Here is a 25,759-nt window from a genome sequence, read left to right as displayed (position 1 = left end):
GAAAGAAAAGTGCTTTTGAAATATTATGGTATATCGATTTATGCACATATTTAGTGAAAGATTATGATATATGTTGTGGTACTAAGTGTTTTGATATAGATCGGATTTATGCTCTCAGCCTAACTATGTTTCAGTGGGCCCCGCCAATGGGGATTATACGTTGGTACTTTGTGGACCCTGCCAGTGGGGGTTGTGCGCTGGTATTTGTGGACCCTGCCAGTGGGGGTTGTGCGCTGGTATTCTGTGGACCCCGCCAATGGGGGTTAAACGTTGGTCATAGTCGAGGCTGTTGAGTTACGAGTGTTTTGAATCGGATCGGATTTATGATTATTATTATGTGTGAATATTTGAAATTATTGGATCTGTATTAAATCAGCATGAAATATATTTTTATGTTATTTGCAGTATTGTTCTTGAAAATTATATAATATTTGAATATCTGGTAGAGATACTTGTTACTTACTGGGCTGTCTAGCTCATTACCTTTCTTTCTATTTTTCAGATTCAGATAATTAATTTCGAGAGTGGGAAGAAATATTGGGACAGAGCTTTTAGAGGCGAGATTTAGCATTGTCAACTTCATTGAACTTAGATCTATTGTTTAATTGTTTTAGTAAAATTTTATTGGATGTAAGACATTTGATTTAATTATTTGAATTACAGTTGAATAATAATTATTTGAATTTATTCCCCTGCGATGCATTGATATCATGATGAGATGCCTTGCATGCTTATGGAGAGAGTTCTTCATGAGTATGCGGTGGTTGCCGCGACCTTCGATTCACAATCTCGGGTCGGGGGCGTGACAATTAATATGGTATCAGAGCATAAGTAGATAAATTATGACACATAGAATTTGACATAGTATGAGTGTAGGTGGGTAAACATTAGGAATATTGGGACGTTAAGGTATGAGCATCATAATAAATCCAGGGAAAAGTTTATGCGCTTACTCAACAGAATCCACAGGCTTCCAATACAATGATGACAGGTATGAAAAAATTTCGAGGGCGAAATTTCTTTTTAGGAGTGAAGAATGTTATAGCCCAAACCAACCCAGCCCAGCAGATCAAAGCCCAAAAAAAAAAAAAAAAAAAAAATAGAGTATGCAAAAAACCGGGAAGAAGACTCCTACCGGGAGTCTTCTTCTCCGGCGAAACCCAAGCGAATCAGGATTCCTAGGACTCTCTATAAGAATACTCCCTCCCCCTCTAGACCGAAGATCGGCCTCCTCCCTCTCTCTTTCTCTCCGTTTTTCTCGATCAAAGGCCACGGACACCGGTTGATTTCTCGCCGTGATTGCCGCCGACGAGGTCTCCGGAGGCTGAGGTAAGTCTTCCTCTTCCTCCCCTCTTTCTTCTCCTTCCTCCCATGCTCCTGTGCGCGGCTGCCGGCGACGAGAGTCACCGATTTTCCGTCGGGAAAGGGACCTCTGTTTTTAGGTCTCTTTCCTTGAATTTTCCGGCGCCGGCGATCGGAATTGATCGCCGGCCATCCTCCTCCGTGATCGGGGGAGTGATCCCCGTCGGCCGCCGGCCTCCGCTGCGGTGGCCGTGGCCTGAACGGCCCGGCAAAACATGGGCCACGCCGGTCCTCTGTTCCGGCGTGGGAAGAACCAAGAAAAAAAAAGAAGAAAAGAAGAAAAAGAAGAAGAAGAAAAAGAAAAGAAAAGAAAAGAAAAAGAAGAAAAAGAAAAGAAAAGGAAAGAAAAAAAAGAAAAAGAAAAAGAAAAGAAAAGAAAAGAAAAGAAAAGAAAAGAAAATAATAATAATAATAATAATAATAATAAATATATATATATATTTATATATATATATATATGAACAAATAAGTAAGTAAATAAATAAATAAGTAAATAAATAAATAAATAAATAAAAATTGAAATTGATGAGAGAGAGAGTTTCTCTCTCTTCTCTCAGTCTGAACCCTGATTTTCTCTCTCTGAAATTGGACTTTCTCTCTCTACTTTCTCTCTCTATAATTTTCTCTCTCTAGCCTGTTTCTCTCTCCTAATGGATTTTTCTCTCTCTAAAATCATCCTTCTAAGATTAGCGTAGGGGAAGGCTTCATCTGATGATTCTGATCGAGTTTAGAGACGAGTCTGATTTTAAGCGAGATTTTGATTTTGGGATTCGTTAGATTTAATTTTGAATTAAAATTAATATAAAAATATAATTTTGGATAATAGGCACGGAAGAATCTCCTAGAAGTTAGTCGACCCGTTCATTCAGTGCTCCGTGAAAGGTAAGTAATGAATCATCTTTCCAAGATATTCCATATTTATTCTGAAAATAAATAATTATTCTCTGAAATTATGCATGATTTATGAAATTATGTTTTGAAAGAAAAGTGCTTTTGAAATGTTATGGTATATCGATTTATGCACATATTTAGTGAAAGATTATGATATATGTTGTGGTACTAAGTGTTTTGATATAGATCGGATTTATGCTCTCAGCCTAACTATGTTTCAGTGGGCCCCGCCAATGGGGATTATACGTTGGTACTTTGTGGACCCTGCCAGTGGGGGTTGTGCGCTGGTATTTGTGGACCCTGCCAGTGGGGGTTGTGCGCTGGTATTTCTGGACCCTGCCAGTGGGGTTATGCGCTGGTATTCTGTGGACCCCGCCAATGGGGGTTAAACGTTGGTCATAGTCGAGGCTGTTGAGTTACGAGTGTTTTGAATCGGATCGGATTTATGATTATTATTATATGTGAATATTTGAAATTATTGGATCTGCATTAAATCAGCATGAAATATATTTTTATGTTATTTGCAGCATTGTTCTTGAAAATTATATAATATTTGAATATCTGGTAGAGATACTTGTTACTTACTGGGCTGTCTAGCTCATTACCTTTCTTTCTATTTTTCAGATTCAGATAATTAATTTCGAGAGTGGGAAGAAATATTGGGACAGAGCTTTTAGAGGCGAGATTTAGCATTGTCAACTTCATTGAACTTAGATCTATTGTTTAATTATTTTAGTAAAATTTTATTGGATGTAAGACATTTGATTTAATTACTTGAATTACAGTTGAATAATAATTATTTGAATTTATTCTGCTGCGATGCATTGATATCATGATGAGATGCCTTGCATGCTTATGGAGAGAGTTCTTCATGAGTATGCGGTGGTTGCCGCGACCTTCGATTTACAATCTCGGATCGGGGGCGTGACACCAATGATGCATCGAAGCTTTCCATTGTCTCCTTTTCATAATGCAAATATCACAGAATTGGATCTCATGAACACCGACAAGTCCCGAATTCAGTACTTACTATCTTCTATCTCAATGATCAACCATTGGGGAATTTTCAGACTCCCTTGTTTTTTTGAATCAGGTTTGTATCTGACTCTCTTCAATGTTGGCTCTTCCCTTAACAAGGCCTATGTTCAGGTCAACATTGCGAGCCATCTTGCATGGATCCTATGCTACCCTTGTGATGACTGTGACAACAGATGATCTACCATTTGATCCTTCACAATCTGTGACTTATGAGAGTTTGAAACTATGCAGTCCATTTTTATGTACCAAGGAATATTATTTGCATGGCACTGCTGACAACAAATGCATGTTCATAATTCACTACCATGATGGGAGTCTAGTTTGTGGTGGGGTAGCAACAGAGACACTTCACATTTCAAACAACAATGGAGCCTTCCATAATACGAGCACTATTATCTTCGGTTGTGTACATTTCGATAAGAAATTCTATGAGGCCACTGCTAATGGCATCTTCGGCCTTGGAAGAGGATCATTATCAATTCTATCTCAGTCGTCGATGGATAAATTCTCTTGCTGCCTGACACCACCATACTTTGAAGGCTACCACCCCATAAGATTTGGCTCCGAACCGAACATTACTGGAGGGGGAGCAATGTTCTTAGCACCTGTCAACAAATTTAACTACATTCTTATGTTGGAAGGTATTAATTTTGGATCGCAGAGTCTCCCGATCGAAGTCCCTGGCTTGTATTTTGGTATGTTCATAGATACAGGCTCCACGCTGACTTACCTGAATCCACTTGGGTTTGCACCTTTGCTGAAAGCTCTTGATGAAGTGATTTCCCCAAGGAAATACAAAGCAACCAAAGTATTAGGTGAGAATTGCTGCCTGGGATCCCTTGAAGATGTTGCAGGTTTTAATGTTACTTTTAATTTTATGCCAATGTTGATGTCACCTTGTCCAAAAGGCTATTCTACACTCTTGGTGTTTATGTTTGCTTTGGCATATTACTCATCTCAGATGGGAGTCCAGAAAAGTACTCTATTCTAGGCACCAGTGCTCGGATAAATTATAATGTTTGATCTGATCTTTTAGAAGGGAAATATCATTTCAAGCTACTGATTGCAGCATATTCTATAACGAGTGATGATTCAAAGTGGAGCATCATCTCAGCGTTATACTTGTTAGTTGGATTTGCTTAGCTCTAAACATAAATTGGTAATTTTAGCTCAAATTTGACATCTTGTTGAGTTACCTCAAGTTTCTTAAACAGTGAGAAGATTGAGTCTCAAGAAAAGTTTTCTCGGTTTCAATAATTAATCAAACTTCACAACCTAACAAGCATATGATGTGGATATTCCACCCATGAATTCTTCCTCTCAACAAAATTTCGATGGCTTAGACAGCCCACCTACATTTCTCAAGGCAGCAGGGTGCAGGTTAAGTATCATTTTTGTCCAATTTTTTGACCATCCAACTTGGCATCTCCACAAATCACACTCAGGATATGCAGGACATGTTACGTTTTCTCCCACCTTACGCTCTTGCTGGCATGCTCAAAGTCATTGGCTTAATTCATAAGACTACTCTGTTCCAAATCTATTATACATGTCTAAAATAGAGCTCAGCTCATACATACTTAGGTATTAATAATGCTAATATCAATGCATTCAGTCATCATTAATCTGCAATTGATATTAATGACCTGAAATATGTTCAGCCATGAAAGATCATTACTTAATGTATGATGGAAGTTTAGTTATTAAAGTCTTCTATCTATTATAATTTATGATATTATAGTATTGTATTTCAAAAATAATTTAAAAATGAGAAAAATCATATCACGTGCATTGTGTGAGACCTATGTTGATAATGCCGATGTTAATAAATGGACCTTCTGCCCAACAATGTTCAAGTTCCCTGTCTTTTAGCACAACAAAAGTTCATCCATTAAATTCTCGTATTTATTATGATTATTATATTATCATATTATGTCTCAAGGACAATTGAAAGAGGAAGAAAAACTTATATTCCGTTTATTAATGCATGTTATAGAACATATTTAAAATGAAGAAATAGCTTGTGTCATGTAGACTCTAGTACTAATGACACCAATATCAACATGCTTCATCTTCTTTAGAGTTATTACATGCAATAGAAATTTGAGTATACCATTTGTAATAATTTATTACGTTATCATATTGCATTTCAAAATAGTTGAAAAGGAAAGAAAAACCATTTCATACATCTTGCATGAGACTGATGCTAATCATATAAAATTAATAATAGGAGCTTCTAATTCATAATCATTAAAGTTCCTTGCTTAGCCTTTTATTTTTTTTAAATTTGTAGATTACTATGTTCTATTTCAAAAATAATTACTATACTATAATATAAAATGTTACGTTTTGCAATCACAATACGTGATATACAATGACAAAAAGAGCCGGACGAGATCTCTCAGGCGCTCTTTCAAATTACTAATTCTTCATTAAATTTAGATACGAAAATTTATTTTTTTGGGTAAACCGAAAATTTATTTTTCGTATTAACATTCCCATCCAGATGGTCTGAATTTTGGTCGCCGTAGGCTGCGATACGAAACAGTTTTCATTTTGGGGATAATCTCAATTGTTGGATGTGCACCAGAGTCGTACGAACATCTCCGCTTTACCAAAAGAAAAAAAAAAAAAAAACCCAAATTATACGCACCCGCAACAGCATCGAACGACGTGTTTACACCCGATTGCATCAGAAATTATTTCGAACTGCCCTACCGGCGGGCGTTTAAATTACCGAGCGGGTGAAGTGGCACCGACGTAAATAACCATATTTCAGTGGACATAGGATGACAAGAACCGCCCTTCCAGAGTGTTTAAATTACCGAGCGGGTTTGGTGGCACCGACGTAAATTACCGATATGTCGGAGGTCATAGGATGACAGGAAGGCGGTTGGAGCCACGCGTATTAAGTAAGCGGCCACTTTCAAAGGCGGCGTCATCTCTGTTCTCTTTACTCCCGTCATCGTCTTTGTTGTCTTTGCTTCGACTGCTCTTCATCGCGGTGAAATAGAAAGGGTGAGAGAGAGAGAGAGAGAAGGGGAAGTCCAGTTCCCGTTCGCGCTTCCCTCGGAAAACATTTCTCGAGATTCATTCAAAGAGACCATGCCTCGCCGCGACGACCCCAACCCCTTCGACGAGGAAGAAGTCAATCCCTTCTCGGTAACCTCACCTCCTCCCTTCTCTCCATCTCTATCTCTCTCCATTTCCCTCTCTTTCCTTTTTGAATTCTTCTTGGTTGCTCGAGGCCTTTCTCTTTAGCATTTTCTCAAGATTTATCAATTTTCTTGCATATGTGTTTTGCGAATTATCAGATCTGGAGTTGGGGGTGTCGTTTAAATCGGATCTTGAACTTTATTTTGGAGTAGAGCGATTGGATGTACCAATTAAAAACCCTAGCAGAAATTGTGACATAAAACACTGATCCTCGCTATAGTTATGGTGTTAGTGTGGTTTTCATGCAATCTTGGTCGGTTGAATGCGATGATGGGACTGGTATTTCCAGATCTGGTCTGTTGAAGAGTTCTTGATTGATACTAAACTGTATGGTTTGTTCAACTTGCTGGATTATTGTGTGAATTATCGATAAGAGATCGAACCTAGTTGCCCATTGTTGGGGTATTTCTGCAAGAGCGTGCTATCTGGTGTATTTTGACTATTTTGAGGTTAAAATCGGCTTTTATGGGAAAGCTGATGTTTTGCATTGCAGAAGGGTGCAGGTCCTGGTTCAAAATTGCATCTTCCTTCACTGTCATCATTGCATCTGGGTTTTGGCAACAAACATGATGCTACTGTGGACATACCCCTGGAGACGACGAATGTAAGTGGTGCCTTTTTTCTATTGGTGTTAATTCTTTGATGAGTTGATTGATTATGGGGTTCTGTGTTGGCCCGTGTAGGATTCGAAGAAGAAGGCAAAAGAACTTGCAGGATGGGAAGCGGATCTGAAAAGGAGAGAAATGGTTAGCCCCTGACTAGTTCATTACTGGTTCCAGTTTAATACATTGTTAATTCCATTTTGATTGCCATTACACCGTCTTCAACCATTACCTTTTGCTTCATTTTTCGAATAAAATAACTCCACCAAAAATCAGTGGTATACATAGTTGAAGATATCACATTGTTATCTTTCTTTTCACCTTTTTCTTTTTTGTTTAATTTGCATTACATTATCTTGGTTATATGCTGAAAAGACATTCCTGTTTGCTATTTCAGGACATTCAACGCAGGGAAGATGCTTTGTCAAATGGTAAGTTCTGAAGTTTCCAATTTATGCATTAATATGACTGGTATAGACCATACACTTCATTTGATGATAGTTTATCAGTGGTGATATGTGCCTCTGTGTTGCCAAACAGCTGGTGTTTCTACCGAGGAGAAAAACTGGCCCCCATTTTTCCCTATCATCCATCATGACATATCTAAGGAGATACCAATCCATGCTCAGAAGTTGCAATATCTGGCTTTTGCAAGCTGGCTGGGTATGGATTTACTTATGCTTTGATAAATTGGTCCGTTCTCTTTATTCTTCACTGAAGTAAATGAGTTATCAGAACATGATGATGCTAATTCTTTTGACTCTTTTTTGAAGAGTTACTCTTGATTTCGCCTATATTGAGAAAATGAGTTACTAGATAAGTATATATTAATAACAGGGCTGCACAATGTGATAAATTATAGGCTCTATTTATTTACGACTCAACATGATTTTTACATTTTATGCCCAGTTCTCCTATTATTGAGTCTCTATCTTATGCTGACTTATTTTGATCTATTAATTTCTTAACTAACCTAGAATTTTTTTATGGTTGTTTCATATATCCATCTCTTCTTTTTGTTATCCATACTAATAGTTGCCATGCTGGTTCTCCTTTTAATATTCTTGGATATAACTAGAGGGTAGCATTGTCATGTTTGCATAATTGAGCAAATAAGTTTGAAATCCTCTTGCCGGAGCAATTCTTGGGAGACTTGGAAGAAAAATATATGATGCCTATTTAAAGATGAACTAATATTGATCATCAAATTTGTTAAGAAGTTGAGGATGGACAACAGTTCTTAGCTTCCTGAGTATTTATTGAAATAATGATAGGACGAATTCAGTAAATTCTCTTCTAGATTTATTGAATCTGAATCAACCAAAGCATGCAGTCTTTTGGTGCCTGGACCGTTATTCTGATACAAATTTGTAGATATGTGGATCCTTGATGCAATGAGAGAGATTCGATATTCTACTAGGCTGAGTGACCTAGCATCCTTTGGTTGCAACAGGAACAAAATTTTCGACAAGGTTTCTTTTGCATTAATTGATGGAATTGCTATTAACAGATGATTGAACTATAATCTTAGATTAGAAGTTTTTCCATAACCATCTCATTTTAGCGGCTAATTCACCTTGGTGATGTCCACACTTAGATCCTGATGGTGAGTGCCATCTTGTGAGCATTAGGATTGATCTTTAGCAGCCAGTGGAGGATCGTTTTTCCTTTCTATTTTTATTATTTTTTTAAAGTACCATGATTACTTGAAGGACATAAAACATCTGTTTTCTCCATTTCTTATTGGTTTAAGGAAGTCTGGTACTCACCTTGGTCCTGTATATGTGGATTGATTTGTTGAGGCCCATGGAAGGAGTTTATTGATGCTTCTCAAACAGGGTGAGGGAATGGAGTATAGATGAAATTGAAGCATGTTGTAATTTGTGTCCGTTAATATTTTGCTGATTGTTGAAGAATGTGCCATGTCCAAAAATGAAACTTGATTGTAATGATTGGCATAATGTAGGTTGTTTGTTTGGATTTTTTTATAAAACACCGAGTCATATGTTAAGTAAACCACGGCAAAGGAAGTCGTAAGTAACTATATCTTCTAATCTTGGAAAATTTCATATGATTGCTAGAGATCACTGAACAACATAAACCATCCTATACCCATTTACCTTTTCAATATCTACCACATAGGAGGAGACTGATTGGAAATGAAGTTGAGGGTTGTAAGGCAATGTTCCATCCTCACTGGTTTTACATTGAGAATCATGATTGTTACTGCTAGTAATTAAGGTGATTGCTCATAATGCCAGTCTCTCTAACATGAGGTGGATATGCTGCCTGCTTTGGGGGGCAAGAAATTTGGGAGCGAGGTGTCTTGGGCTGGTCAATTGAGAGATTTTTGGATCTAACGTGGCAATGAGGTCATAGGTGATCATCTCCTTTCGGATGAAAGGTTTTCTTTTTTTTTTTTTCTCCCTTATATTTGATTGATTCTAATGATCTATTTAGAAGCTTGTGCCAAAAATTTGTAGACATCATGAAAAATTAGACCAATTTTCAAATATCTAAAATGCATGGGAGGATATTTGCTATTGGGAGATCCAATTTGGTAAATTAAGATGCTGGAATCTCTGGGATCTGCAAATTGGTAGAAATGGTTGTCTTTAAGAAGGTATGATTAATGAAATCTATTTTTATTATATCGATTTTGCAGTGCTTTATGTTACTTATTGTGGGTGCTTTAAATAATTAAGAATATTTGATCTGTTAAAACAAATCTTGCATTCTTAACCATTCTTCTAGACATGTTTCAAGTTCGTAAATATGACATAATCATTTTTAGTAATGTTAACCAATAAAACCCTTAAACCAACTTTTAAAAGTTCTTGCCATAACAAAGAATATCTCATAAGCAGATAGGGTGGCAATTTACTCCACCCCACTGGGAACCTGACCAAATCCGACCCTAATGGGGTGGGTTTTACTTGACCCATAGTGGATCCAAAATTGGTACCGATAATGGTAAAGCCCATCCCGAATCTGATTTGAACATATATAACTCTTCACAAATCCCCCTGCCCGAGGTTGTAAAAAAATTGATTTGTATGATAAAAGAAAAGAGATTTTTGTAGCTCTACCTGACCTGATCCGTCCAACTTGCCTTGAGATTCTATTCGCCCCACCCTCGGGGCAAGTATGGAGCAGGTGTGGGTAATGGCCTACGTGTTGCCTTCCCTATAGGTAGATATTAGAAACCAAACTAAACAATTAGAGCAAGAATTTTTAGCATGGATTTAATATGGGTAAGTCCATCCTCAAAAGAAGAAAAAAGATTATTTGACAGGTAAAAAATATCATCAAGTCATGGTTTGGAAAAACAAAATCATATTCATAGACTGCATATCAAGTTGCACTCATAGACTAAATATCAAATTGCAGATTAGTGTCCTCTGAAAAAAAATTAAGAAATGTTGGGTACAAGCAAACTATAAAAAGAAATGTGATGCGAGAATTATAGAGATTAATTTATATTTTAATGCTTATGCAAATGTAAGAGGACTTTTTAAGAAAGAAAATTATGGAAATTTATTTCATTGAAGATTAATTGGGTTTGTGTTACTTCATCTGGTTTTTTTAGCTGCCAAACCCCTTCATTCTATGCATCTTGACTATGGGAGTATAATTGACTGCCTCCATAAAAAACTATAAGGTGAACTGGTGAAGGCTTCTCATTCTATTTTAGGATGCATACAACTTTGGGTCAGAAAAGTAACTTCTATTAATTTGGTGGTAGGAGTTTTGTTTTGACACTTAGGAAGGAGTTTCAAAGGGCACAGTAGGCAGTTGTATGATTTGATGGCTGATTCTGATGCATACTGCTATGTAAGCTATAGTTCTATCTCTTTTGTGTTATAAGGATTTGCTATTAATGGTGCTGTAGCCACAGTCTACTAAACGTGGTCTATGCTTTTTATTTTTAGGCAAAGCTTTAGAATATTTGGGACAATCACTTATCCACATATCTAGCAACTAAATGGCCTACTTGGCATCTGCTCCTAGTTCAAAGTTGCACCACTTTAGGTTACTTACATTATTTCCTTTCTGTGGGCCATCCTTCTGTTTCATGCACATATTTTGGTTGGATGTGATGTTGTAATTTAGTATGCCCCCTTGATATACTTCTTGGTATGTTCAGTTAATGGGCCTCTGAACTATAACATTGATTTCAAAGTGTGATTTTTGTGATTAGAGGTCCTCTTGTTCCTGCTTTGTATTATTATATATTTAGTTACATACTGTGCACACACATTAGTTACTTAACAGAATACAATGTTTATTTCATATGTCTACTCTCCTACTACCCTCCTCCTTGTTTTCGTGGACGTTGCATAGTTTGAGTTGTTCTTTGAAAAATGCCTTTGTCGACCGAGTTTGGCACCACCAAGCTAGATGCCAGCCAATCTTTGATTCTTGTTGATTCTCAGTGCTTTTTTGGAAATGTCTTGTCTTAGTATGTAATGGCTTTTTCTTAAATTTTGTGAACATATGTGTCTTGAAAGAGCTGAGGTTGAGCCTTAGCGTGATAGTAAAGTTGCTCCATTATGACCTTGGTGTTATAAGTCAGACCTTGCAATGGCGGGGTCACTCATTTATGGGTGTTGAAAGAGCTATTACGTGGTCATTGCACTGCACAAATAATATGCTATTTTTCTGCTCATTATAATTCATGAGCATGTATATGTGGTGGAACTTTATTGCAGGGATAGTTCTTTGTCTTGTATGGAATGTCATTGCGGTGACTGTCTGTTGGATTAAAGGAGGAGGTAAGATGGAGCATGCTACTAGTTTTGTGCATTTCTGATTTCTTATAGATTAACTTTCCTTTATTTTTCCTATCTGCAGGGGTTAAAATCTTTTTCCTTGCGACAATTTATGCTTTACTTGGATGCCCTCTTTCATATGTGCTGTGGTACAGGCCTCTTTATCGTGCAATGAGGTAGGGCATCATAAGTTACTGGTGTTGGATTGATGATGCTTCCAGCCCTTGTCATTGATATTCAATTCCCCAATAAATTTTCATGGTTAGGTTATGTCAAGCCAAGCTTGTACAAATTTATCTTGGCTTAAAGGGAGTGATTGCTATTAGTGATATGGATATATATTTGGTAAATGACAGGAAGACTTGATGGGTTTTGTTTAAATGCACACAAGCATACACTAAATAATTTTTTGGTATTAGAATTTATGGAACAAGTTTGATTTTTCTTGATTTCTTGGCTTCATCTTGCTCTGTTGCAAAAATAAATTGGAGTTTATTCAATTAGTTTTTGCTTAATTGTCGATGCTCTAAACAGGACTGATAGCGCCGTGAAGTTTGGCTGGTTTTTCCTTTTATACCTGGTAATTCCTAATGATGACCTCTTGTGAACTACAAACTAATCTGTCTCTTGCAAATATTTTGTGCTCATGTTGTCATGGTGCAGTTCCACATTGGCTTCTGCATCTTTGCTGCTATTGCTCCTCCAATTGTATTCCATGGAAAGTCATTGACGTAAGTCATCTTGCTAGTTTTTGTTTTTCATAGTGAATTGGTTTTTGTTGGGAATGTTTGCTGAATAATATAGATTTTTAATTTCACTTTACCTGATTTAACAGAGAATAATATAGAAGCAAATAAATTTTCTTGGTAGACCGCAATTTTTAATCAATCCCTTTGCTTTTTTAACTAAACTTATTCCATGATAGATATTGTACAAAAGAACCTTGGTATCAAATGTTTGTAAAAAGCTCTCTTAGATCATCTCTACTATGTTATTAAATGTGAGAGGAATATGCCATTTAGATTCCATTTATCAAATTTTGTGACCAGAATACCTTTAGTGCCTCTCTTTACAAGTATCTACAAAAAATATGATTAAGAGGTCAGTTATATAATCTACGTGCTCGCTTTATTTATTCCTTGGCCCCTATTTCTTATCTACACGGTTTCTCCTAGACATCCCAAACTAGTTGAACTCCACTTTTTTTTCAAAAAATCTAGTTATATATTATCCACATCACCAACCCAGGTGGACTCTCTTTAAAATTTTAAAACAAACAAAAATATTGATGGTCTTTATCTAATCCACATACTTCACATTTCTTATGCTCCAATTTTTTGAACTTTTTATTTATTTATTTTTTTAACTTGCATTGCACATGTCCGTTTCTAGCATCCTAATAAATTGATAGAATTATGATTACAGCATGTTGTTTTTATTGTTGATTACAAGTGATGTACAGTTTCATACCATGTCATGCTGTGCTAGTCACATGTTGGGCCATGTGCCAGGGTTCATTAAAAGGAAAATAAAAGAATCGGCCCTTGCATTGGTATGAATTAATCCGAGTGATACATGGATGGGTATGAATCCCTTGTACCATTTCCATGAGGTACCTATTATTTGATGAAGGCAGGTGCTAATTCCCTATAAATGCAAGGGGATGGACCATGTGCTGATTTTGATGCATCCCCTTATATGGGTGTTTGAAGTTTTGGCCGATGCTGAATTGAAATTGAACCCAGTTTCAGATTTCAGCTAGTTTTGGCTGAAAACTTTTGGGTTCCTGTCCAAGTCCAATTTTAATGATTTTGGCTGAACTTGACTGAAACTAGTCATAGATGCATTCTTGTTTTTCTGATGTTTTAGTCTAATGGGGCCATTTCTTTATTTATTTGTGTGGGGGCAGAATGGCATCATTTTCTACTGTAACATTTGTTTTATTTTTTATTTATTTGTAATATATTATGTGGATTACGTGTGTAACTAAATATGATATAATATATGACAAAACTAACATCTTTTTTTATAAAGCAAAATATGATTCTAATACTACATCTATTAGATTAAATAATCACTTAACCTCAAAATTTTGAGGAACAAATGCATGAATTTAAATATATTTCTGAGTTATGCTAAAAATTGAAGAAATTATTTGAATATGAGAGGCCCTAAAAAAATTAACAATTGTTAATATTGTGAATTTTCAAAGAATTGAAGCTCAAGGAGTAAATGCAATACATCTGATATGCCGAAGTAGACCAATACGGACATTAGTAACAGGTTGGTGCCGGTATGGGGTTTAGTACATAGACAGTGAACTATTATGGATTAGATTTGTGGACAGCTGGCACTAGACATGACAGTCACCTAATGGACATTTTTGCCCCCCTTAAGCATGGACTTGCATGAGCATGGTGTATAAATGAAAGATGTGTTAGGTTTTATGGAATCCTCTAATCTTTTTTTATTTTCCTGGTCATTTTCTGTTTCAAGTGCAGAAAGAAGAAAATAAGGAGATGAAAATGGAGAGAATATATACCTATACAGAGAGCAGATTTTGCTTTATCATGCAAATGTGTTAGCTTATATAGCCTTTTGACATTAAATATGCTTATGTACCACATCTTTACTTTTATCTGTTGGCAGTTTAATGTTATCTTATTCCTGCAAGATGTGTTGCTGTGTTAGTCTTTGTGATATTAACATGAAATACTTTTTCTGCTTTCAGGGGTATCTTGGCTGCGATTGATACTATCTCAGATCACTTGTTGGTGGGGGTAAGTCCATAGTACATGATTAAGTACATAGCTGTCATTATGTTCTTGTGAATCTCATCTCAGCTGTAGCAGGCATGATGGTATTGAAAAACACGAGCCATGCATTTTTTCTAAGTCTGCATATGGCCTTGAAGTCTAAACTAAAATCTCATAGTTTGTGATGTTGATTATTGGTTTATCATAATCTCTCTGGTCATAGTACAACATAGAGAGCAAAATTTTTCTTCTTATGTATGTAATTATTAGATAAATTATACTTTTCCCAATCAATTCACATTTATGTCAAATAAAATTTGGTCTTCCTTGCTGTGATTGCAGATTTTTTACTTGGTCGGGTTTGGCTTATTTTGCTTGGAAACACTTATAAGCCTGTGGGTACTTCAGGTTAGTGCCAAAACCTCCATTAGTTTTGCTATTATAAAATCTTGGAGTGTTCTATTATAACTGCTTGTTGACGTTAAGCCTCAAATTTTATGTGCAAGTTGGGACACAAAATGCCTTCCATTTGAGCTCCAATCTGAACTCAGTTTGTGTATCACATGCATGAAGGGAGAACAAAAGAGTCGAGGAAGGGACAAACCTAATATGCACATAGGGAAACTAAGTTTCTCTCTCTCTAACTGCCTACCATAACCTTTGAAGAAAGAAAGGGAGTGCGAAATGTCCATGCAGGTCATAAATTTTCAGCAAAGCAGTATCAGAACATGATGGATGACATTTGGAAGAAGGAATTTCCTAGTCGAATGCTGTTTGGCAAGGAAGCACAAGGCTTGTTTTGTGAGGGAATATGTATTTTAGGAGGGATGACCACTAATTCTACTTGCACAGAGGGAAACCAACTAAGATGTCTGCCTGATCAGTCTTATTCTCTCCATGTCTTCTCTTTTAATAATAGTGTGATGAGCTTCTTCTACTTGAAAGTTTAATGATAGATGGGTTTAGAGAAGAGGCTGATTTGTTTGAAATAAAAAGAAGAAATCAATAAGACAGGTCTCTGCTTTTCTATATCATGTTCTAAGTATGGCAAGAGCACGGTGCAAAATGGTAAAATTATATTGTTTTATTGTGTTAAGAGTGTTCCATATGCTTGTCATACAGTTCAGTTGCCATCAAACATGTAGAATTAAAAATGGGCCAAACCTAGCCAAGCCCATGTGTTTGGATCCATCTCCAAGTTGGACCACAAAACTTGGTTTGGTTAGCATAGGGTCCATTGGAAAGGTTTGATGTTCGCTTGCAGGTTTCTGTGCACTAAGCCTGGCCTTGTCCTTGCCAACATTGGCCTAATCCCAAGCCCAGCTGTCACTGAGGATTCATGTGAAATGGAAGCAACCATCTGTCTGGCCATCTCCTAGCAGGGGGTTAGAGAAAGTACAAATATTGGTGGTGATGAAGTAGCACTAGATGAATCCAGTGGCTTAGTGGAGGACATGGAGGGTCAAGAAGGGAGAGAATTAGAGAATGGAGAAGACCTTTTACCTTGAGAACACCAATGAATAAGTTACAAGTGTGTCCTTGGTTTTGTAGTAGATCAAGGTTGTAGATCAAAGGTGAAGAGAGGGGGTGGGGCAGTTGATGAGAAACAATAAGAGATGGTTGGCCGTGGATAATTAAGGAGAAGGCAATGGATGGTTCAACTATTGAGAAAGGATAAGAGAAGGTTAGTAGTAGATGAAAAAGGAGAATGGGAGGAGAAGGATAGAAGAGGGCTGGTAGTAGGTGAGAAAGTAGAAGCGGGGAAGATATTTATAGGGTCTGTTTTTTCGTTGAGGGGTCAATGAATGCCTATAAGCTGAGCTAAGTAAATTGAACCGATATTGTGAGACTTGATGTGGACTCATTTAAGTCTGGGATGATGGGTCCAAATCTGACCCTTTGGACCCTATATGCAGTTGCAGTCCACATTCTTAGGGTGGACTTCATCGGACTCAGGCTGGACTTGGGTCCATTGACAACCCAGTGAAACTTTTTGTAATTTGCTTTTTCTTCTGTCTGTTACTGATATAATCTTCCGACTATCTTTTGCTCCAAATCGAAGGGCTTGTTTGCCCGCTGTAAGGTGCTCTTGCTGTATTCAATCTATCGCTTATTGTTTTAACCATGTTCAGCATTCACTGTTTTAACCACGTTCAGCATTCACGCTTTTAATGAATATGGTGCTATGTGTTGTTTTCATTAAGTCAAAACAATCAAGGAAAGTTTGTAAGAAAGTTATTAAGATGATGGATTCCTAGGCATATGGCTGAGCTCTTACAGTAATTTCATTCTTAATTTTTCCTCCTGTAAGATGCATTAAATGATCTGCAGTTATTATTTTTATTGTAAAATTGAAGTCATTTTCACTATAGATTGGCGCACGAAGGTTATGTTAGTGCTTATCGGTAAGTGAATGCTTAAGATAATAGGCTCATGATTGTAGCAGATGTAACCAAATTCTCATGATTGGACTAAGATGATGGTTTACTTGATTTTTTTTTAAAATTTGCTTATTAGATTGACCTTATCTATAATCTCAACCAATTTGCAATAATTTTTTCAGTGCAGTGTATTGATAATTAGGACAAACAAATATTGTGTTTAAATCATCCTTGTGATTTGTATTTCATGTGGTTGTCATCTCACTTCAGAAATTTTATACTGTTGTTTGTTTGATGGTCAAATAGGTTTGTATAAGTGCTCCTGTTTTAGGAAATGAGGTAGAAACGTGAAAATGGAGCAGTCTGTTTTCAAGTGTTTCAAAACATAAAGAAAGCAACTAATAATCATGTGGTAAATGGATTTTTAGCATTTGAAAAACCATTTGGAATCAGCATCTGAAAAACCATTTGGAATCTCCAGGACCCCATCGCCACCCCCCCCCCCTCCTCCTCCTCCTCCTCCTCCTCCTCCTCCTCCTCTATTATGTGGTTATGATTGCATAATCAACCAGATGTCCTATTGGTTTCCTTGCATGCTCCCAAATATTGGGAAATTGATCAAATTTTTTAACATATTTCTTGGGTTTGTGTAAAATTCAACCTTTTGGCTTATAACTTATGCTTTGGACATGAGTGCTATCCTTTATATTAAAGATTCCTTTTCACTTTTCATCTTGAGATTCCCAAATCTGAGGGAAATCTCAGGGCACTACTCTGTAGTTGCGTCGGCTATTTTCCAATCTGGGGAAACACCTTTATTCTTTGGTGGATCATACTGTGCGATAACGTTTTTGGTTGAGCAAAATGTTCAGCAAAATGGGTTTTGCTGAACTTCTTGTGGCCTCAGATGCATTTGCATGGTGGTAATGTTTCGGAGGCTGGGTGTGTAAATATTGCATGCACTCATTGGCAATCTTGTCTTTTTGCTTATGTATGTAGGCAGTGCTGAAGATTGTGCCAGGAATTTGTACTTGTTGCTGTTGTCCTCATCTGTATTATTGCTTTTTTGAGGGTTACCCAGTATCTGTTTCCAAAATTCTTTATTTTTGTTGATAACATTTTTTTAATATATTAACAGATATAAAAAATTAATGATATTAGTGCTGATAAATCCTGTATATTGTATATATATATATATATATGAACTAATTTTGTAGCCTTTCTATCCATTTAATTGTTTCTTGAATGAACTAGACTGTGCGAGTTATATGCACGGTAAACAGGATCTTGAAACCTTTCACTATAAATTTGACTTTCAAGATAGGCTATTTGATTGATAGGTGGTGCTCTATGCTCACCACTAAATTGCTGAAAACCGTCGTCTGTGTTAACCGCTGGGTGACAGCATGCCTAGGTTTATTTATCTTTGCACTATGAGTTGCTAGTGTAACTATTATCAGAGTCATGCTTGTAAATGGTCATGCACAGACGATTAAATGATAGTGCATATGGTCCTTAACAATCTAGACTGCATACGTTGAGCTATTCAGACATTTTTTTTTGGATTGTCTTTGACTGCTTTTATCTGTTTCTTCCCTGAATCTGGTTTGTTGTTTTCGCTATGCAGAAAGTTTACATGTATTTCAGAGGGCAGAAATGAAGTTGGTGCAGGGAGCAAACTCGAAACCTCTAATTCGTCATCCTGTTGCTTGAGCTGTCTGCACTCTATATACATGTTTTGCTATATTTCCTGTATTTCTCCCCTTTTTTCCTTTTTTAAAAAGATTTGTTGTTTGACGAAGAGGTTCCGATGCTTGGGAGAGTATAAAAAATGATTCTAATTCTTCTGTTCATTTTCTGTGTCAATAAGGTCTCATCTGCCTCTTGCCTGAAGTCTGGGTTATTAATTTGAAGATTAATGTTTCTGTTGCATTTTCCGAGATGGTTGTCTGGTGACCTGTGTAGTTGCTCCAGCTGCCAAAAGGTTTCCAGAAGACTTTGGGTTGATCTAAGATGTCAAGTATTGCTTTGGTTTGAGCCTTGTTGAGTGGGGTTTGGCTGTTTGGGGTACACCTGTGAAAGGCATATGGAATCAAGCGTTGTGTCATTACTGGATTCCTGAATCTCCTTAATGATTTGTTAAAATTGTCTCGTTAGTCTGATAAGCTTCAAAGACCTCAGCCAAGACATCGTGGCCTCACATTCTTTAATCAGCATCCAGTTGTTTTCATCGGTAAAAATAGCAAATGCTATTGCCGTTACATTGTTGAGCTATTATTTTATTTTTGTGGAAAAATTATAATTATCAATAACACATATTGTGTTCATAGTTGTGTGTAAAAGAACTCAATAATTCTTCCTTCTGTTTTTGTGTGAAAGGTGGAATAATCTTGTAGGTAACTACGGCAAAGGAGGCAAAGGATGCCTTCCAAATTTGTAAACGACCCTCCAGATACGGTAGTTCCGTCTCTGTATCCAACCGCAAATAAATGGGATGGATAATTACTTTTAACAGGATGTGCTGGCTACCTTGGAGCCTCAGAAAAATCATGGCTTCTTCAAATGTTTTTCGTAGGTATCATCTAAGATTATGGGGCTTGAGATTTTTTCATTTGTTTCCATGATTTAACCTTTAATATTTGAGTCCTTTCTGAATATTATTTGCTGTTTGCACTTGAGATGTTTCTAAAACTTCTAAAAATAGCTGTCTCAGTTCTTTGCAAATTAACAATACTATAATTCAAAAAATACCTCCATATTGTCTCTAGCTATCCGCTTATGTACAAATTATGCAGAGAAGTCATGGCTTCTGTTTGTAATATTTGGATGTGTAGCATAGCAGGTCTCTTTACCCATCAACGAAATTTCTTGCTATTGTCTACGGCTTTATGGATCATTATGATCTATTAGATTTTCTAAGGTGCGCTCTCAAAATAGCAATAAAATTTATTACTTTGAAGCAGGTAGTTTATGGCAAATTAGTATTTGCTTGAGCTAATTTCATATGGTCAAAGCCAATGACCATCGTCATCTCTAATGTTTTAGCCCGTTACAAGGGACAAGATGCACCGCCTTCTCGTTTCTGATTTTCTGCGCGGCATCTAAGAGGGGGACAACTAATGTTTGATCTCAATTCCTGAGCTACTTGAACCGGAAGGAGACTAAGGCTGTCATGCTCGCATATTCCCATGGATCATCAGAATATGTGACCGTACAACAACGAAAAGATGGTGAATTGGGAGATGCCTACAGCCGAAGGATTGCAGCGAAGTATTCTGAGATTTCCCTTTGTGGCTCTGGACCTAAATCTCTATCCATCACCTTCGTTCATGGACCCCATCCCTTCAATTCCCCACCCTTCATTCCCTCATCTCCAACTGTTCGTCCTTCTATCGCCACGTGGCTTGACCATATCTAGACTAATGAAATAACCACCACTCTTTCTCCAAGCATCCCAGCCATCACACAGTTCACCTAATGAACCAGAAAATAATCTTGTATCAAAAAAAAAAAAAAAAAAAAAAGAAAATAATCACGCTACATAATTTTATATATAAAAAAATAAAAATCATATTTTTATTGCTCGTTGAAAACAAACTAAAAGGCATCCAGCTCAGAAATCCTGTGTCCCTCCGGCCACACGCTCTCGCTCCTCCCACCTCAAAAAGCTCCCATTTCGTCCAGATCATTGGGAATCTCCAAACAAAAAAAGTTTACACCAGGGTAGACTGGCAGGGGAAAAATCTAAAGCCATAAAAGCAGTTTCTCTAGAAAAAAAAATAAGAGAGCGAAAAATTGAATAAGAGACTGTCAGAGAAACTGAAAAGGCTGAAGTCATCAAAAACAAAAAAAAAGGAAAGCACACCACAACCCCCTTCGCTCATCTTCAATGTCTCCTCCTTCCAACTAGACTTCCCTCTCCAACTCTTCTTACCTTCTCTTAAAGGAAAGAAGAACAACCCACATCAGCTGCCATCCCACCCTTAAAAGAAGACAATAAATAGCCCATTAAGGATGGCAGTTTGCACAGTCTACACCACACCTTCCCTTCACTCCCCTTGCTCTGTCTCCAACCCAACAAAGACTTCCTTTGGATTCAACCAAAGGCAGCAGGTCATCTTCTACACCAGTGGGAGGGGAAGCAGAAGGAGGGGAGGAAAGAAAATTTCGGAGGCCCTCTATTGCTCTGCTGAGGCTAAGACAGTGGTGATTGGTCTGGCAGCAGACTCGGGGTGCGGGAAGAGCACCTTCATGAGGAGGCTGACCAGCGTTTTCGGAGGAGCAGCGGAGCCTCCCAAGGGAGGGAATCCGGACTCCAACACTTTGATCAGTGATACCACCACAGTGATATGTTTGGATGACTACCACTCCTTGGACAGGACCGGGAGGAAGGAGAAGGGAGTGACAGCTTTGGACCCGAGGGCCAACAACTTCGATCTCATGTATGAGCAGGTGAAGGCCCTCAAGGAAGGGGTGGCTGTGGACAAACCTATTTACAACCATGTCACTGGTCTTCTGGACCCCCCGGAGCTCATCCAGCCTCCCAAGATCCTGGTCATTGAAGGACTGCACCCAATGTGAGTTTTTTGTGATTTCTTTTCTTTTCTTCCTTGAAATGTGATTTCCTTCATTCTTTTCAAGGTTTTTTGCTCTTACCCATCCCTGTTTGTTTATTTTTATTGTTTTTGTTGGTTGAAATTTGTCTAAGAGCTCTGGTTGCTGATTGTTTGTAGTAAATTGCTCACAATTTAGAACTTGTTCTGATCAATGTTACAATATAAAAATTTGTGATATTTCATAATCTATTATTTATCTTTTCATTTCCTTCATGCATGCATGCATGCATGTGTGCTAGACTGTGACCGTAATTGATGAGATTATAGTAGTCTATGTGTTAATTATGTTTATTTTAATTGATTTAACTAATTGTAGGAGTATTCAAATTCTTATCTACATATGTTATAGCAATCGATGTTCATACATCGCTCTATGATTGAACATGTGTAAGTTGGGTGCCCATTCTTGATTATTGATACATTTATCTGGACTTTTTTCCCCGCTTATTCTTGATTAGGCTTTATATTTTTTTTTTCCTTTTATAGGATTATTGTTGGATAAGATGAATCATGCTATATCTCATGATGTCAAACTGTTATTTTGTTATTTTTATACTTGAAAATGATGAACAATCTATGCATATGGTTTTGATTTGTCTTAATTCTGCCATAAATCATTGGATTGTAATCTATAAAATATCTGTTAAAGTATGTTTGATATTGGACTTATTGAGGATGCTTATAGTTCTATATTTGTTTTGCTGGTGCCTAAGATATATAATTCCATTATTGCTTGAGCCAGAGAAAATATTTGCACCCTAATAAATATACAGCCTTTGTATGATGAGTAATTTGTGCTTTATATGGCACAGTTGCTCACCACAAATGCTCCCTAACAAGGACATGACAATGATGTTCAATGAAAAGTGCATAGGAACTTTAATTCACACATTCATTTCATATTTATACTATCTCAAGACTAAATAATATTTCATGTAACTTCCCTTTGTAATTTATGGTTAGCATAAGTATCTCTGCAAATGTCTGGCACCATTTCTTTTGGAGTGGAATGTCTCGCACCATCTTCACTACTTTGATAATGCAGTTTCCATCTGATTCAGAGAAGTTTAAATATGTTCAAGGATCTCTGTAGCCTTCACAAAAAGGTCTGATACCGTAGCAAGGTGGGACAAATTTTCTGAAAACCTAAAGGTTTCCTTTCTTACAGCATACCATTCAAGTGGAATAGCTTGTTCTAATCTAACATCTAAATTGGTGATATGCGTATCTTTTGTAGATTTTGACTCAATTCCCAGAAATTTCCATGTATGGTTATCATCTCCCATCTGGGAAACTTACACAAAACATTTCTGTCATACCAACCCAAAGTATTTGGTTGATCTGTACTCTCTGTAATCAGATAAGCAATATTTTTTTTCTGAACTTTGAGAAAAGCTTTCTGATTTTGGCAAGCAGATACACTGAGTAGGGTGAAACCTGAGTACAATTTTTTCTATCTTCAGGTTTGATCCTCGTGTGAGGGATCTCTTGGACTTCAGCATCTACTTGGACATCAGTAATGAGGTTAAGTTTGCATGGAAAATTCAGGTGAGTGACTGGAGCTCTTTCAATACGTATGATGAGGTTGCTTTTATGTCCTTTAATCTGGTCTAATTTTGTGAATTGCAGAGAGATATGGCCGAACGTGGGCATAGTCTTGAAAGTATTAAAGCTAGCATTGAGGCTCGAAAACCCGACTTTGATGCTTACATTGGTATATTTCATAGATAAAGCCCCATCTCTATTTCTTCAATTGGTAGATGCCAAGTGCTTACTTATTTTAGAGAAAGTGAACTAGTCATCTTTAGTGATGTATGATATGTGCTGCAAAAGGACCTCAGTAAACAAAGAGTGACGTTAGGTTATTCATATCACATTTAAAGGCTATAGAGGAGTAATCAAGACCATAAAGCTATATGGCATATTGATATTTACTTTATGATGACTTTTACCTCAGAGAAAACCAGGAAAAAAAAAAAACAAAACACTTCATGACGAGTTATATAATATATTGCAAGTTTGATCAGAAGATAATACTTTTTCTCTTATAGATATGTATCTTGTTTACATTTATGAGCATATTTACCTTCTCGCACGGTCCTTGCATCACTAAATCATGACTCTTTGCAGATCCACAGAAGCAATATGCTGATGCTGTGATAGAAGTTTTGCCAACCCAATTGATTCCTGATGATAATGAAGGGAAAGTGTTGCGGGTTCGCTTGATTATGAAAGAAGGGTCGAAGTATTTCAGCCCGGTTTACCTCTTTGATGAAGGCTCCACCATCTCTTGGATACCTTGTGGAAGGAAACTGACTTGTTCATACCCCGGAATCAAATTCTTCTATGGCCCAGACACCTACTTTTCCCATGAGGTAATTCTGAGGCCTCAGAGCTAGAATTTTTGCCCTTCTTATTCTAACTTCAACATCATCCTATAAATTTCTTGTTCATTTCAATTAACTTGCAATGAAGTGACAAAGAAATAACTGAGAATCAATTGAAATTCCTAGAAAGGTTTTGAACCACTTTAATTGAGACAAATAAAATGACTGCTTACTCTGTTTGCAATGACTAATTCTGCATGTATCATTTCTAGCACCTTGAAGTGACAAGGAAAAAATCCATTTTCATATTTCAAGTTCAGCATCTGCTTATTTGCATTAAATTGGAGTCGTGAAAAGGTTTCCTGGCCCTTGGAATCGAGAGAAGAATTGAGCCCAGCCTGGACCGATGTTTAAAATAGATTATATCAAGTCTTCCATAAATTTAAAAGTGTTGGAGGGAAAGTCTCCATAGCTTCATGACCATAGCTCCATGACCGAGCTTAATTACCATTTACTGCAACATTTTTTCCATTATATGATCAAAAGCTCTTAAAGTTGGGGCCAGTAAAGGACTAATAACCGGTGAAATGATTTGTGTTATAGAAATTCTTAATGAAGCTATGTATTAATTCATAAAATAGGCAATTTGCAAGGTGGGATTAACGGTTTCTACAGTTCATCGACCTCTTTTTGGACTTCGTTTCCACAGGTTTCAGTTTTGGAGATGGATGGGCAATTTGACAGATTAGATGAGCTCATATATGTGGAGAGCCATCTAAGCAACATCTCAACCAAGTTCTATGGGGAGGTGACTCAGCAGCTGTTGAAGCATGCCGACTTCCCAGGCAGCAATAATGGGACCGGTCTCTTCCAAACTATCGTCGGTCTGAAAATAAGAGATCTATATGAACAGATCGTTGCGGAGAAGGCAGCTGCTCCTACTGAAGCAACAAAAGTTTAATGTTCCACACTGGCATAGTCGAATTCAGATTTTCTTATCATGTTTGGCCTCCTAAAATGATAGCATCAGTATTTTTATCTCATGTAATCTATATAGAACCTGTAATATAGGAGCAGGCCAAAAGAAATGTGGCAGATTCCCCTCAGGTTGCAAGCAATGGCTATGTAGATCACTGCTCCTTTCTTTGCAGTCCCGATTTCGTTGGAAATCAGATGCCTTTGTCGATAGAAGAAATATGTTTGTTCTCACTTGGCCATGGTCATGGTCAATCTATAATTTGAACCCATGACTCTTAACCCTGAACCTTTAAGGATTGTAACTCATGATTTCTTGCTTTGATACCATGTTAAATAATCATTAGACTCTAAAAACCTAAACTGTCTAAAAAGGGATCAGCAATGTTTACCAAGCTTCAACATATAAAATGTTTGCAAATGCTTGTGTATTTAAAACAGTATCTTTATTTCAGCTAACTGTCAAAAAGGATTTAGAAAAGATTGAGAGGAGATAGCCTTAATCAGAGTAGCTGGTGAAGAAGAATTGATTAAGCTGGCGTAATTGGAAGAAGCCTTGATGGTTATGGTTTTCTTTACTGTATTGTACATCTCAAAGCAATGTGAAAGACCTTTCCATCGGAGCCGAAGCCACAACCCACAAGAGCTTTATTAGCAATTATAATTATGCAGAGTTAATATTTGCTTTCCATACATTGTCTCTCTTCAAAAAAAAAAAAAAAAGAAAAATCATTTTGATATTAATTTTGTGTGTACAATATTGTGAATGTAATCCTCCCAGCCAAACATAGAAAACTATTACACCCCCCCCCCCCCACACAAA

At 37.0% G+C, this 25,759-nt stretch overlaps 3 protein-coding genes across 3 annotated transcripts; all 3 read left to right on the top strand.

Annotated features, from left to right (window-relative positions):
* The first annotated feature begins 3,367 nt into the window (after nt 1-3,367).
* LOC140857246 (aspartic proteinase nepenthesin-1-like) lies at nt 3,368-4,282 on the top strand. Its single transcript, XM_073256009.1, has one exon. It carries the CDS (start codon nt 3,368-3,370, stop codon nt 4,280-4,282), a length of 915 nt encoding a protein of 304 aa, XP_073112110.1.
* Nucleotides 4,283-6,248: 1,966 nt separating this feature from the next.
* On the top strand, nt 6,249-18,871 carry LOC105043975 (secretory carrier-associated membrane protein 4). The gene is made up of 12 exons (XM_073255505.1): nt 6,249-6,453; nt 7,001-7,111; nt 7,191-7,253; nt 7,507-7,540; nt 7,650-7,772; nt 11,822-11,884; nt 11,964-12,057; nt 12,416-12,461; nt 12,545-12,612; nt 14,613-14,661; nt 14,980-15,045; nt 18,646-18,871. Exons 1-12 carry the CDS (start codon nt 6,397-6,399, stop codon nt 18,676-18,678), a joined length of 807 nt encoding a protein of 268 aa, XP_073111606.1. The 5' UTR covers nt 6,249-6,396; the 3' UTR covers nt 18,679-18,871.
* A 2,013-nt stretch (nt 18,872-20,884) lies between these two features.
* LOC105043976 (phosphoribulokinase, chloroplastic) lies at nt 20,885-25,156 on the top strand. The gene is made up of 5 exons (XM_010921730.4): nt 20,885-21,595; nt 23,098-23,182; nt 23,264-23,348; nt 23,765-24,009; nt 24,671-25,156. Exons 1-5 carry the CDS (start codon nt 21,033-21,035, stop codon nt 24,920-24,922), a joined length of 1,230 nt encoding a protein of 409 aa, XP_010920032.2. The 5' UTR covers nt 20,885-21,032; the 3' UTR covers nt 24,923-25,156.
* Nucleotides 25,157-25,759: the final 603 nt, after the last annotated feature.

The sequence above is a fragment of the Elaeis guineensis genome, chromosome 4 (assembly GCF_000442705.2).
Source record: "Elaeis guineensis isolate ETL-2024a chromosome 4, EG11, whole genome shotgun sequence".
NCBI classification, from domain to species: domain Eukaryota; kingdom Viridiplantae; phylum Streptophyta; class Magnoliopsida; order Arecales; family Arecaceae; genus Elaeis; species Elaeis guineensis.
This window is presented reverse-complemented; position numbering and strand designations above follow the sequence as displayed.

Coding starts and splice junctions, on each gene's coding strand:
- LOC105043976 (XM_010921730.4), top strand. CDS start 21,033: ATGGCAGTTTGCACAGTCTACACCACACCTTCCCTTCACTCCCCTTGC. Junction 21,596..23,097: donor ATTGAAGGACTGCACCCAAT/GTGAGTTTTTTG, acceptor TTCTATCTTCAG/GTTTGATCCTCGTGTGAGGG. Junction 24,010..24,670: donor ACACCTACTTTTCCCATGAG/GTAATTCTGAGG, acceptor TCGTTTCCACAG/GTTTCAGTTTTGGAGATGGA.
- LOC140857246 (XM_073256009.1), top strand. CDS start 3,368: ATGTTGGCTCTTCCCTTAACAAGGCCTATGTTCAGGTCAACATTGCGA.
- LOC105043975 (XM_073255505.1), top strand. CDS start 6,397: ATGCCTCGCCGCGACGACCCCAACCCCTTCGACGAGGAAGAAGTCAAT. Junction 7,773..11,821: donor GGCTTTTGCAAGCTGGCTGG/GTATGGATTTAC, acceptor ACTTTATTGCAG/GGATAGTTCTTTGTCTTGTA. Junction 12,462..12,544: donor GGTTTTTCCTTTTATACCTG/GTAATTCCTAAT, acceptor GTCATGGTGCAG/TTCCACATTGGCTTCTGCAT.